Source organism: Sceloporus occidentalis, unplaced genomic scaffold (genome assembly GCF_023333645.1).
Source record: "Sceloporus occidentalis isolate IW3139 unplaced genomic scaffold, rSceOcc1.0.p SCAF_8, whole genome shotgun sequence".
Classification (NCBI taxonomy): Eukaryota; Metazoa; Chordata; class Lepidosauria; order Squamata; family Phrynosomatidae; genus Sceloporus; species Sceloporus occidentalis.
The window spans coordinates 15,921,199-15,935,129 of NW_028316988.1; the positions used below are offsets into that span (position 1 = coordinate 15,921,199).

Below are 13,931 nucleotides of genomic sequence, written 5' to 3' on the forward strand. Positions count from 1 at the left end.
ATATATATATATATATATATATATATATATATGGGACTTGAGCATCCCTGGAGCTTGGAGGTCCTGGAACCAAACCCCATCAAGGGCCCAGTGTATTTCTAAACATGTCTGTTTGCCCAAATTTGTAGGGTTTTCAAGAGGAAAAATAGCCAGATCTTGACAACAAGACTTGATGGAGCATCACCCATTGGACAAAAAGTCTAATAAAATATCATGGGTCACATAACCATAATATAACATGATCCTTTGATATCTTCTTGAGTTTGGTTCCAGGACCCCCCATAGATACCAAAATGCATGGATGCTCAATCCCATTTAACACAGTGGTATAGTAAAATGGTGCCCCTTACATAAAATGATAAAATCAGTATGCACTGGGATCTTGCAGTTGTCCCTCCACATTTATGGCTTTGATTTTTGAGGATTTGATTATTAATGGATTTGATTAATATGTTCTCTCTAGGAATCTCTGGGTCCTCCAGTTCGACTCTGTTGTCAACTTCTGCCAAGTCCAACTGGAAGATCTGGAGCTATCTAGGCATTTGCAGGTCCTCCAGCACAATTTCATGGTCAACATCTGGCAGACCTTGACCAGAGAATTGCCCTGCAGGACCTAGAGATTCCTAGAGAGAGGTTTTTTCAGGTTAAAAAATTATATTTCGGATTTTCCCACTTTCGCGGGGTCCTATGCCCCTAACCCTAGTGAATGTAGAAGGTCCACTGTAACCAAAAGATAGACGTTGGTAGCATGAGTTTTCATAGACTTGAGCCTACTTAAGCCACCCTGAGTCCCAGTCCTGGGAGAAGGGCAGAATATAAATAAATATAGTAATAAATAAAGAAATACTTCCTCAGATGCAGGTCCACAGTAGGTCCTACATTGCAAGAGGTTCAAAGTTCTTCAGTTGCATGTTTATTCATAATGGCTAGTCAATAAAGAAATAATCATTGCTCTCTGTGCGCCTCCATTTAAGAACTGTGCATTTAGCAAATTCTGCTTTCGCCAGTCCCTGCTTCCTTCAAAAATCCTACTTAAGAAGAGCCTATCACAACAGCCTCAAATCCAAGCCACCATCCCTTCCTCATCGCTAGATGCCGAGGGAAAGTCACTGTTTCCCCTTCAACCTGCTTAAAGCTTAATCTACAAAAATCCCAGACAAGAAAATGTTCCGAGCGACCAGACTCCATCTTTTCCAGCGCATGGCATTCTTCGTTTTCGACAGACAACAGCAGCATCCGAAGGGCAAGCAGCTTCAAAAAGCACCAAGACAAGGAACATTCTTCCATGTGGAGGAGAGGATTATAGAAGCAAACAAATTAATCAGCTTAGATGAGTTGGAAAAGCTCAGAACATTTGGGTTTTTATAGATCCTTAGGGAACAGTCGCCCAGGGGTGCAAACTCCCATCCCACCCATTACTAAATATGCACCGGTGGATCTTAAAGAAGGCTTCTCCTATGGGTCTCAAGAAAGGAAACATGGAGGCAGATTCTGGCATTTCCAACGAAGGCAGCCAGAGCAAAATTAAATGAGACTATAATGAGATCAATTATGCTTCCACTGGAACATATTTATGGGAAACGCTGAAGAGGTGGAGTCGGCTGTTGCCTTTTGTGCTAGATTCTGGCTCTCTCTTTGTGAACATGTTCTTATGTTCATCTGGCAGTAGATGGGAGAACCCTTGGCTTTCTTAGCGCCCATTCCTATACAGGTAGGCCCAAATGCATGGAAATCAATACACGGCCAGAATGCACTTTTGCATTTTTCTGGCAGCTTTTGGCTCTTCATGTGAAAAAGGGACAGAAACTCATGAGACTGAACCAAGCCAGAAAATGCTGAGAAGTGTAAAAACATGGAGACAACACTAATAGTGAACTGCAAAACAGGATGAGATTCAAAAGCAATAGGGTAGTACAAGGTCTTGATGAAGATGGAAGGACAAGGGCAAGTCATTATGGGAAATCTGCATTGTTGTTGACCCAACTCATAGTGACCCTGTGGATGAGACATCTCCAAGACCCCATGTCCTCCACTGTCCTGCTCAGGTCCTGCAAAATCATATTTGTAACCTCCCTAATTGAGTCCATCCATCTAGCTTGTAGTCTCCCTCTCTTTCTACTTCGTTCTACCTTTCCTAGCATTATCATCTTTTCCAATGATTTATGCCTTCTCGTGATGTGGCCAAAGTATGACAGCCCATTTTGGTTTCCAGGAAGAGTTCAAGCTTGATCTGTTCAAGGGATCACTTGTTTGCCTTTTTGGCACTCTTCTCCATCATCACCACATCTCAAATGAGTTGATTTTCTTCTTATCTGCCTTCTTCACTGTCCAGCTGTCACATAGGTACATGATGATGGGGAATACAATGATTGGACAATTGTAACTTTAGTGCTCAGTTGTGTATCTTTACTCTTTAAGATCTTGTCTAGTTCTTTCATCACTGCTCTTCCCATTCCTGGTCTTTTGATTCTTTGACTGCAGTCTCCTTTCTGATTAATGCTTGATCCAAGAGAAGTATTTATTTTGATTTCCTCATTGTTTAGATTGATTTATATAGATCAATGATTCCCAAACTTTGGTCTTCCAGATCTTTTGGACTTCAACTCCTATACTTTCTGGCTGTTGGCCAAGCTGGTTGGGGATCCTGGGAGCTGAAGTTCAAAACACCTGGAGGACCAAAGTTTGGGAACCACTGATGTACATCCTCCGTGGTCATTATTTTCATTTTCTTTATGTTCAGCATTAATTCCTGCCTTTGCACTTTATTCCTTGACCTTCCTTAGTAATTGTTCCAAGTCCGTGATGGTTTCCTCTAGTAGTGTGTGCCATCCTCGTATCTTAGATTGTTGACGTTCCTTCCGCCTATCTTTACTCCTCCTTCTTCTGAGTCCAAACCTGCTCTTTGTAGGGTGTTTGCGTAATGAAATCTGCATTCTGCCATACTAATTCTGGGTTTTTGGACATGCTCATATATGAGTTAAAACTCCAAAGTTTTAACTGGAACAAATCTGGAAAGAGCTAGTTGCAGAAGTTAGCTATAAAATGAAACGTGCATCTTTCTTTCTTCCTTATGGTCCGACATCCAGCTCCAAAACAAGGTGATGAACTAATTCTGCTACAGGGCCTATCCCAAAGATCAAGGCTTTGGCACGGCTATTTTTACACTTTCTGGACAGAACATTCTATACCTTTTTCACGTACTGTGAAGCCTTCAAGGGCCAGGTAGGAACAGAAGCAAAAAGAGAAAGACTTAGAAAAGTTCGCCTTTCCCTTACAACTTTTCCCCCCTTAGCAATGTTTAATGAAGGCACTGACCGAGGCGTTGTTAGGAGGCGGCCTGGATGAGAACATTCTGAGCTCAGGAAAAAGAGCCAAACATGTTGACTTGGCTTTTGAGAGAATAAGCAACCCAAGGACAAAAAAAAAGATGGAAAGAGACAAGTACCAAAAAGGGGGAACGTAGCTCCTGTTTCCGAAGCAGTGCTTTACAGAAAGCCCTCCCCGCACGCCCTCCTGACTTAAAAGAGGATTCGTCACTGCACATAATTACAATCCATAAAGCTATAATGCAAGGATTTAAGGTTATCATCAACTGGATAATGAGCAGCTAAAAGAGTTAAGGGACTGAAGAAAAGGCCATGAGCTTCTAATGGTCCTTATTAGTCAAGTAATGACTGCAGAGAATGTACCGCAACGTCTGTTTGCTGCTTCGCTTTCTACTTGGGCGTTTTCATCAACCCGCTGTCTTTTCTGGCTCACGGTAAGCATCTTGGCAAGCGTCTTCTGGCTATTCCAGCGATCCATTTGGGAGAGAATCCAGTGATCCACTTGGAGATCCACTGCTCCGTGTAAATGTACCCTTCCCAGACTGCTTTCCTATAGTGTTTGGGTCTCGCCGCTCACGTCCAAATTTCTATGGTGCCATTTAGGTATACATCAACCCAAACTTTTCTTTCTTTCTGTTTGTACACACGTATGTTCACAAACACAAGGTCCGTAGCCCTCTCTCCCAAAAAAGTATGGAATACAGATATAACTAAAAGCACTGTAAAATCATTACATTTGCCATAGGAACCCCCATTTTCCAACCCAACTGTGAGCTGTATAATCTAGCTCCAATCAAATGAGGTTCGAGCCACCTTTATGGAACGAATGCAGCTTCTCAAGGCAGGATCAGTGCAATGCAGAAGTTTAAAATGAACAGTGCTATTGTTGATTCTTGTGGGATCCACACCTTGAACACCGGAAAAAGAGAGTAGCCTTTTCCTCCTCTGTTTTGCCAAACTGACACAGCAATTCTTGCAGCAGAACTGCACACAGGAAGTAACCCATAAGGACTTGTGTTTGTGGGATGATAATGTAAATGTTCAATGTTGCCATTCTCTCAATATTTTTAGCTGGCAACTGGTTTCATCATCTCCCACCAGGAGGATTCTATGGCCTGTTACAGACTGCCAAAATAAAGCTGCTTCGGGTCTCTTTCGAGGTACGCTATTTAAATGATGCATGGGTCCTAAGAGTCTGGAGGTTGCACCAAAGCCACACTCCATTCCTAAGCACTGGAGGGCAGCTTTTGGTGCAGCTTCCGGATTCTTAGGATCCGTGCATCATTTAAATAGCATACCCCCAAAGAGACCCGAAGCAGCTTTATTTTGGCAGTCTGTAACAGGCCAACAATAGGTATATATGCTAAAAACTACTTGCCATGGCTTCCCTATGACTTTATCGAAGGATGGAAGACACTGTACTTCAGATAATGTGAAAAAGAAAACCCCTTATCTGCCACATAGGATTCACTTTTCTTTTGGGTTGCAAAGGATTTTGCTGGAATAGAAGGAAAAGACTCTGTACTTTTGCCTTGATCTACCACAGGATTGGGCAGACTTATCTCCTTTTTCGTTGTCCATTACTTAATGTCTTACAAAAGGAATTGAAAACTTATTTCCTGGACTTTACGACTCTTTGTCTCCCAGAACGCACACTATTTTAACAGAAAATAACAACTTGACAAAATGCAGGCCTGTGACTCTAACATCATGATATATTGCTTTCTCCTGTATGATTTTAACATCTTTGCCTGATGAAGAAGCCAGTGGAGCTGTAGTCTGAGCATTTTGGTTCACCCAATAAAGCTATCGCTGTTTTGTGGATTTGGGATGTTATTGTCCTTTGCTCTATGGCCAATACAGCTACCCCAGGATATGTTAACTCCCAACACCAAAGCCTTTGGAGAGCAAGGGTGCATCTACATTAATCCATCTTGACTCCACTTTAACTACCATGGCTCCATCCTACAGAATCCTAGCAGCTGTAGTTTTGCGAGCAACAGCACTCTTTGGCAAAGAAGGCTTGGGAAACGACAAATCCCAGGGTTTCATAGCTGATGGGCATAAAGTGGTGTCCATCAGCATTATTTCTACAGCGTAGATGCACCCCAAGTCTTCACAAAGCACCTCAAAAATGAAAAATGGGCCAAGAATGGGCAATGATTTCCCATGCTAAATACCAGAAAGGAGGGATTCCTTCTGATAAATATGGAAAACTGCAACCTATAAAAATGTCTACCATTTTATCTTTGTGCACCTGAAATCTGTAGTAATGCCTACCTCACTCGAAGAGGCAAACTCCATCCAAGACAATACCCTTAAAATATGATTATCACCTGGCTGTTCCCAACTGAAGTAATAGCTTTTGATTCCTGCAAGCGTGAACAATAACTGATTCCTTTTCCCGCAGTCAAAGTGATCCTTCTGCACATTTGCCCAGTGCATCAGAACTTGAAACAACAAAACTGCATCAGATTTATAACAGGGAAGGATCAAGACCTATCAGCTCTCCTTTCAAATACAGATCGCTGTTGAACCAACGTTGGCGAAACTAACCCTATACAGTGCAACCTTTAACATGTTTACTTGGGAGTAAGGACCATTGTTCCAATGGGACATACTCCCTATTAAGAGTGATTAGGATTGCAGCTATAATGGGGCATCACACAGGTTCATCGCCGCCTCCTACTTCTAGAAAGCCTCAACACACTACAGCACAGCCTTCCTTTAAAATAGGATTAGGTTGGCCTAGAAAACAGAGATGCTGCATCGTTGTGAAGGTCACCCATAAGAACACAGCTTTGCTCTTTTTCCAGCTGCCTGGCTTAACAAAAGAGGGGGAAAGGAAAACCATTTTGAAGCCTTCCATGTCAAAGGCGGAAATGCAAAAAAGATTGGTCTAGTATACGTCAACAAGTACCGCCGTCCATTTTCCACCATGTATTGTGAGCAGTTGTAGTTTATGGACGACAACTAATGAGAAACAACAACAGTTTAACTCTCCAACTCCCTCGAATTAATCCACTTGTGAGCATGCTCAACACAAAATCGTCCCCTCTCCCTTTCCAGCCATTGCATCCATTTCACGAAATGAGGACCACCACTGCAACAGGCATTTAAAAATGCAAATTCATTCAAGCCAAAAAATCCAGCAGCCCCATAAAGAATCCCCAATCCCACATTTGATACACCTATTTGCAATCTCCCGTTTTACCTTGGGCTCAAATGCATCCTTCAGGCTCAGGGTCTGCTTTGGGTCATGTTACAAATGTGAGTATTTTCCCTCTCGGTCTAAAAAGATGCATGGTTTTTGTGTGGGTTTTTCGGGCTGGAAGAGTTTATTCCTGACGTTTCGCCAGCATCTGTGGCTGGTACCTTCAGAGAAAAGATGCTGTATATATATACTTCTATTCCTCCACCGCTTTAGTATATTCTAACCTGCGAGAAGCTAAGACATTAGTTAGTTTCAGGACAGGACCTCACTCATCCCTTCCTTCTCTCCTAGAAAGCTTATCCCCTGAAGATTGATGGCTATGGATTCCTTTTCAAACACAATGGATGAAGCGGGCGATCGGTCAATAATAAGCAATTACGTGACAAGGGCCTTCTCCATACGCCAGCCTAGGCAGCTCGGCTCAGAGAGGCAACGGATCGATATGGCAAAATGCACATTCATTATTAAAAAAGAAGAAGAAGGAACCAGCATAAACAAATCCTTCCCGCATCCATAATCAGACTAGAAAGCATGACAAAACTAGCCAAAGACCAACAGCCACCTTGCGTCTTGGCGCAAAGAAAAAGGAAGGACAAGAAAGAAGTGGCAGTAAAGGTGTAGCTGGGTCCCAAAATGAAGGCACTGTCTCTCCAAATAAGGACTTTGCACCCCCAAAATTAAATTTCCCCATCGGTCCATACATATCTAACATTGCAAAGTGACACTGAAGAGTCGTCAGCCCCTAGAACTTTACTTTCTTTGCCGTATTCGTGTCGTTCACTTCGTCTGTCGCTTTCCTTTGGACGCGTGAACAGCATCTCTAAATGAAGTTATAAGTTATGGCTACGCCAAGGTGCATCTACATTGTAGGAATAATGCTTCCCACGTCCATAAACAGGCTAGAAAGCATGACAAAACTAGCCAAAGACCAGTATTTAATTTTGAGGGGTGCAAAATCCTTGTTTGGAGAGCCTTTATTTTGGGACCCCTGCAGCTACACCTTGACTGCCATTTCTTTCTTGTCCTTTTTCTTTGCACCAAGACTCAAGGTGGCAACTGGTCTTTGCCTCTCCATTAAGATCAAGGCAGTTTGAATTATGCATTGAATTGTGGATGTTGGAAAGATTTGTTTATGCTGGTGTGTGTGTGTGTGTGTGTGTATAGTGTATTTTAACACTCGTGGCTGCCATTTCTTCTTCTTTTAACTGTGACATTTTGAGTTTGCAAGAGCGGAGCAGGGCTCTTGATACCAGAGCCTTTGAATCCCAAAAGGAGAGACACAAATCCTTTTGAAATAGATAAATAAAAATTAAAACAGGGTGATTTAGAGGTCTAGGAATTGGAAATAGCAACAAATTTGGGGCCAAGGAGCTACTAAGTATCTGCCTTAGTTAGGTTTGAACCTTAATGTAGCAAAGAAAAGATTATTTGGGGACATTTTTGTTTGGACACACACAAAAAAAAAGCTTAAGCACAATTTCTGTATCTGTTATATTTAGTGAATTTTGTCTGTTTTTTTTAATTATTGGAAAGATTTTTAATTAATTTTTTTAATTTAATTTAATTGATTTAATTAAATTGACTTTAATTTAATTAAGTTAATTTTTAATAATTATTGTCAGGTTTATAAAATGTTTTTTAAAATCTGTTCGCTGGGTGAAAGGCAGCATAAAAATGAAATAAAAATGAAAATATAAAAATGAAATTAAAATGACATTAAAATGAAATTAAAATGAAAATTAAAATGAAAATAAAATGAAAATAAAATAAAATAAAAATAAAATGAAAATGAAAATAAAAATAAAAATAAAATAAAATAGTCTTTAGGGTTGAAGGGCGGGGTATAAATACCATAAATAAATAAATATAAATATAAAATATAAAATAAATTAAAAAATAAGGATAAAATAAATAAATAAAAATTTTATTTTTAAACAATGGGTTTTATGACTCTTAATTATATTTTTGTGAATAATTTTTATTTATTTTGGGCAAAATTGGGGTCGTTGATCGAAGGAAGGGCGGCCTATAAATAAAAATTTTATTATTTTTATTTATTTAACCGTGAAGCATTTTGGAGCAGTTGGAAAAACTTGGTTCTTTAATTAGATTTCAATTTAATTTAAAAATTGTTGGGTGACAAAGATATATAACCTTTAAAGTCTTATTTTGTGTGTGTGTGTGTGTGTGTATATACATTTCTAAATCTTAATTGTCCTGTCTTATCCATGTTATAATAATATGGTTTTGGGGACTGTATGCAAAATCCTGAGGTAAATAAATAAATAACAATAATTTTTAATTTTAATTTAATTTAACTTAATTGAGACTTTTCTTCCTCATTTTAATTATTATTATTATTATGGTATGCAAAATCCTGAGGTAAATACATTATAATAATGTTAAAATTTTAATTTAATTAAGGTGTTTTCTTCCTTATTTTTTTCCCTCCTTCAAAAGCCCCGCAGCCTGAATACTTCGTATCAACCGAGTGACCCCGCAACATGAATTCAACATAAAACAGCCTTCTGTCGGCTATTTTCCCTTTTCCCCGCCCCTTCATTTGCCTAGCCACGCCCTCTTCCCCTCCAAGCCCCGGCCCCTGAATGGCAAAAGGCCCACTAGGCTTGGAAAGCCGCCCCCTCCAACCCAGGACTCTGTATAACCACCGCCTCACAGCCAACCCCGGAACTAGCACCGTGATTTAATCCTAGCTATACAGCGTTCCGGGTCTTTATTTTGCCTAAACCCCCCTCTAGATACACAATGGTATCGTCCGGGCGTAAGCTGTTCCCCCTGAGTTGGACTGAACCATGAAGGCGCGGGGGCGGGTGAGGACAAGGAAAGGGCTCTCAAGGGAAAGAGGCTTGGTGAAGGTTCTGGGAGATACCATTGGGTTAAATCTCCTAATACCCCCCCACGCCTTAAGGGAGAGTTGGACGCGGCCGGCACTCACCTCAGTCTCCATAGCTGGAGAGCGCCGCGCCAGAGCGTTAGGCCCCGCCCCCTTTTATTCGAAGCCTCCTTTGCGCGCGCGGCCCCGCCTCCTCCATTCATTGGCCCACGAGGGACGTACAGCGCCTGCGCCTTTGGGGACGGAGCCAGTGCGCCTGCGCCAAGTTGTGTAGCCAACCGTAAGCTGTCATGGCGGCGCCCGTGGCAGCTGCTTTCCGTACAAAAACACTGCCTACGGTGGGGGAAAAGGGCCCAAAGTTACCAGAAAAGCGTTTTGTTTGGTGGAACTCAAAGCAAGGGCTGAGCTTCATTTTGCAGAAAAAGAAATACAATTTTGCAAATAATAATAATAATGTATTATTATAATATTAAAATATTTAATAATAATAATAATAATACTTTATTATTATTATTTAAAGTTTGTTTTTAAATATTTTATTATATTAAAATAAATATTTTATTATTATATTATTATTACCACATATTATTATATTATTAAAAGATTTTATTAATAATAAGAATAATATTAATATATTAAATATTTATTATTATTATTATTATTATTATTATTTAAAGTTTGTTTTTGAATGTTGCATTGAGACTCTGGAGCCCAGGGTTCGAATCCCAGCTCAGCCATGAAAGTCATTGGGTGACCTTTGGAAAGTCACACTCTCTCAGCCTCAGAGGAAGGCAATTGGGGACCCTAAATCATGGGTTTTCCTTGGCAAGATTTGTTCAGAGGAGGTCTGCCATTGACTTCCTCTGAGGCTGAGAGAGTGTGACTTCCTGCCCAAGATCCCCCAATGGGTTTCATAGTGGAGCAGGGATTCGAACCCAGGGCTCCAGAGTCATACTCCAATGCTCAAACCACTAAGCCACACTATGGATGAAAATATTGTTGTGTTGTGTGGCTTCAAGCAATTTCCAACTTATGGCGACCCTAAAGTGAAACTATCACAGGATTTTCTTGGCAAGGTTTGTTCAGAGGAGGTCTGCCATTGCCATCCCCTGAGGCTGAGAGAGTGTGACTTTGCCCAAGGTTATCCAATGGGTTTCATGGCCGAGTGAGGATTCGAACCCTGGGCTTCAGAATCGCCATCCAACACCCAAAGCGCTATAAAAATGCTGCAGGAAGCCTCCAAACAGTGATTCCGAAGATATATCGGAAGAGTATCGGCTCTATTGAAGGGACTGGAACAAACAGCCAGATTGTGCAGAAGCTGGAAACAAACTGCACAAACACAACACACATAGACAAAAATGGAATCCAATATCTCTTGGGACCTTATTTGGGCATCAACGATGCGCTCCAAGCAACAGTTCAGCTCCGGCGACAATTAACTCCCTTTGCATCTCTGCAAGAAATAAAGAGGATTTTCAGCGACAGACACAGACACACAAAGAGAGATAAATCACAAAAGCCGCCGGCCTCAAATTATGCCGATCACGGCCTTCGCCAATCAAGAGGAAATGGGTTTAGGTGAGCGGAGTCACGGCAGGCGAGCGTTGGAGAGATTATCATCAGAACTATGAATCAGTATTCAAGGAAGGGATCTGATCGCATTCGGAGACCCCCAACCTCTCATCTCACAAACCAAATCTTCCAGTTCTTGGAGTCCCATGGATTCCTTTGCTTCACACCCGTAATGTTTTACTTACAGGAAAAATAAATACAATGGGCCTTTGGTATCCGCTGAGGTTTGGCTACAGGACCCCCATGGATACCTAAATCCATGGATGCCAAAGTCCCTTTAAATGCAACGGTGTAGTGAAATGGCATCCCTTATATAATATGGCAAAATCAAGGATGGAGAAAATATATCTATCGCTATATCTGTAGCTATATATAGATACAGTGGGATCCCCTGAGGTCTGGTTCCAGGACTCCCCATGGATACCAAAATCCATGGATGCTCAAGTCCCTTTAAATGCAATGGTGTAGTGAAATGGCGTCCCTGCTACAAATTGGCAAAATTGAGGTTTGCTTATTGGAGAAAATATATCTATATCTATAGTTATAACCAAATACAGTGGGCCCTTGGTATCTGCTGGGGTTTGGATTGGATGACCCTTGAGGACCCTTTCAACTCTGAGCTTCTATGGAAAGAAGCTTCTCCACTACTGTGAGAATGGACACCTTTGGCACATTCTTTTCACAATTCCACATGGTTTGGCCCTCTCTCCATTTATTAAGATTTGTGCGTATTGAGTTTGATATATCGATCTCATCCCATTATAAATACGTTGACCTTTAATGGAGCTGCCTTGCTTTGAGCCCAAAGGTGGATGCAGAGCAGAACACCTGGAGAGTATTTTCAGGTTGTCGCAACAAATGAATTAAACGTTGCAAACTGTAGCAAGATGCCTCTCTTCTCCTTTGAGCTGGGGATTTGTATCTAGCCCTTTCCTCTTGAAAGGATCTGAGCTCCTCAAAACTGGAGCATTTGCACTCTGCCTGGAGACAATCCATACAAAATGGAAACTCAGGGCCAGGACCTAGGATCCAGCCATTCTAGTCTCAGCATGTCCTAATCCAACCCTGGGCAATCTTGAGAGAGGTGGCTCCAACAAGCATTTCCATTCCCCCCAAAGGCAGGAACATTACATTGTGGCAGCCCTGTGGGCTCCTTGAAAAACCCTTGAGCCGCGGACAAGAGACACCAGGCGAAAGCATTAGGCCTTGGCTTTCGCCTGAAGTAGGCCACCCAGCCCAGCCCTTTTGCAGGAGCCACGAAATGGAAGCGAGATGGTGCTGCCACCCAACGGCAGATGGGCAAAAAGGGCTTGGCCCAAAGCAGCTGCCAAAATAAAAGCCTTCCCTTCAGCTGCCCATGGCAGCCGTCAGGAAGATATATGTGCCAAGAAGGCAACCTCCAGAGCAGTTCACACAGGGCCATCCCGGGGGAAGCACACGGCTGTGGGTTTCCGAACAGATGCCAGCTTGCCATTGTTGTGTGCCTTCAAGCCGCTTCCGACTTATGGTGACCCTATCATGGGGTCTTCTTGGCAAGGGTTGTTCCGAGGAGGCTTGCCATGGCCTTCCCCTGAGGCTGAGAGCATGCACCTTGCCCAAAGTCACCCAGTGGGTTTCATTGCTGAGCTGGGAATTGAACCCTGATCTGAGTCATAGTCTGACACTCTAACCACTATGCCAGGTTGTATTTCCCAGTTTATGATACCCTCCAATATGTGATAGAATCATATATCAAACTCAGTGCTCAAACTCATATATCAAACTGAACTAAATTTGCAGGAGCGCGGGCACTCTCTTCACATTCATACCCTGTTGTTTTTAGTACTGTGCCATACACTCAAGATCAGATTTCCCTACCTCTTGTGCCAAAGTCACTTGGCAAGCTTTCAGGACAGTGGTCCTTTGGTATCCACTGGCGTTTGGTGGCAGGATCCCACGTAGATATCAAAATCCATGGGTACTCAAGTCCCATTCAAAGCAATGGCATAAGAAAACGGTGCCCCTTATATAAAATGGCATAATCAAGGTTTGCTTTTCGGAAACAATATATTTTTGGACTATTTTCAAGCTGTGGATGCTTGAATCCATGGATAAAGAATCTGTGAATGTGGAGGGTCGAATGAGTGGGTTCCCAGACTTTAGTTCTCCATATGTTTTGGACTTCAGCTCCCAGAATTCCTGCCTGTTGGGGTTTTTGGGAGTTGAAGTCCAAAAACACGGAGGACCAAAATGTGGGAATCATTGATCTAGTAACAGCTTGTGGCTCCCATGTCGGTGGGATGTTGAGTCTGTTCCGGGTTTTAGTATGAACTTGGAAAAAGCTATCCAAAATACTGGGTCTCTGGAGAAGCAGCACTTTGGGTCACTCCTTGAAAATTTAGGCTAGAAACCAAAGTAAATCCACTTCTTTGCTGATGTAACCACCAGCTGCCACTGTCGATGCTCCTCTGCCTCCAGAGGCAACATGTCTTCGAACAACTCTGTGCAAAGTGGGAGAGGAAAATTGTCTTCAGTGGTTTCCTTGTCAGCCTTCCCTGCTTTACAGGCCTTGGAGGCGAGACTGGCCAGAAACCGACTGAATCGCTGTCAGTATTGGAGTGTCACTAGGCAAGAAAACTTGACAAGACCAATTATACTGTAGCTTCTAGGAACGCTGGAAGGATGGCCTGAAGTCCCTTCCAAGTGAGAAAGAGTGGTGGAACTGCTTCGCGTCCAAGTCTCAAAGTGATCTGCCAGAAATATGGCCAAAGGGAAGGGGTGCTAGACATCCTAACATGCCCCTCCAGCAAAGCAAGACCTCCCTTAATGTGCTTGGAAATACAACATGCACAAGACACTCACTCAGGGATGAAATTCTGCAGCCAAAAGAGAGTGAAACGGAGCAAGACTGCATTCTTGGCTGTGTAATATTTGCAAATTGCCCTGCAGGAGTTGCCACCTCTCATAATTTGATTTTATTCTT

At 42.2% G+C, this 13,931-nt stretch overlaps 1 protein-coding gene across 5 annotated transcripts in view; it reads right to left on the bottom strand.

The window, feature by feature from the left end:
* The window catches only part of EHMT1 (euchromatic histone lysine methyltransferase 1), a 90,323-nt gene extending 80,806 nt beyond the window's left edge, over positions 1–9,517 (bottom strand). For 2 of the 5 annotated variants that reach the window (XM_089534939.1, XM_089534934.1), the window contains exon 1: positions 6,541–7,075. Coding sequence is in view for 1 of the 5 variants with exons in the window: in XM_089534928.1 (XP_089391054.1) it covers positions 9,497–9,508 (12 nt within the window). In the remaining 4 variants the exon portion in view is untranslated. Of the gene's footprint in view, positions 1–6,540; positions 7,076–7,241; positions 7,258–9,496 lie in introns of those variants that run through there. The other 3 variants (XM_089534928.1, XM_089534935.1, XM_089534936.1) reach the window with 3 other exon arrangements.
* Positions 9,518–13,931: the final 4,414 nt, after the last annotated feature.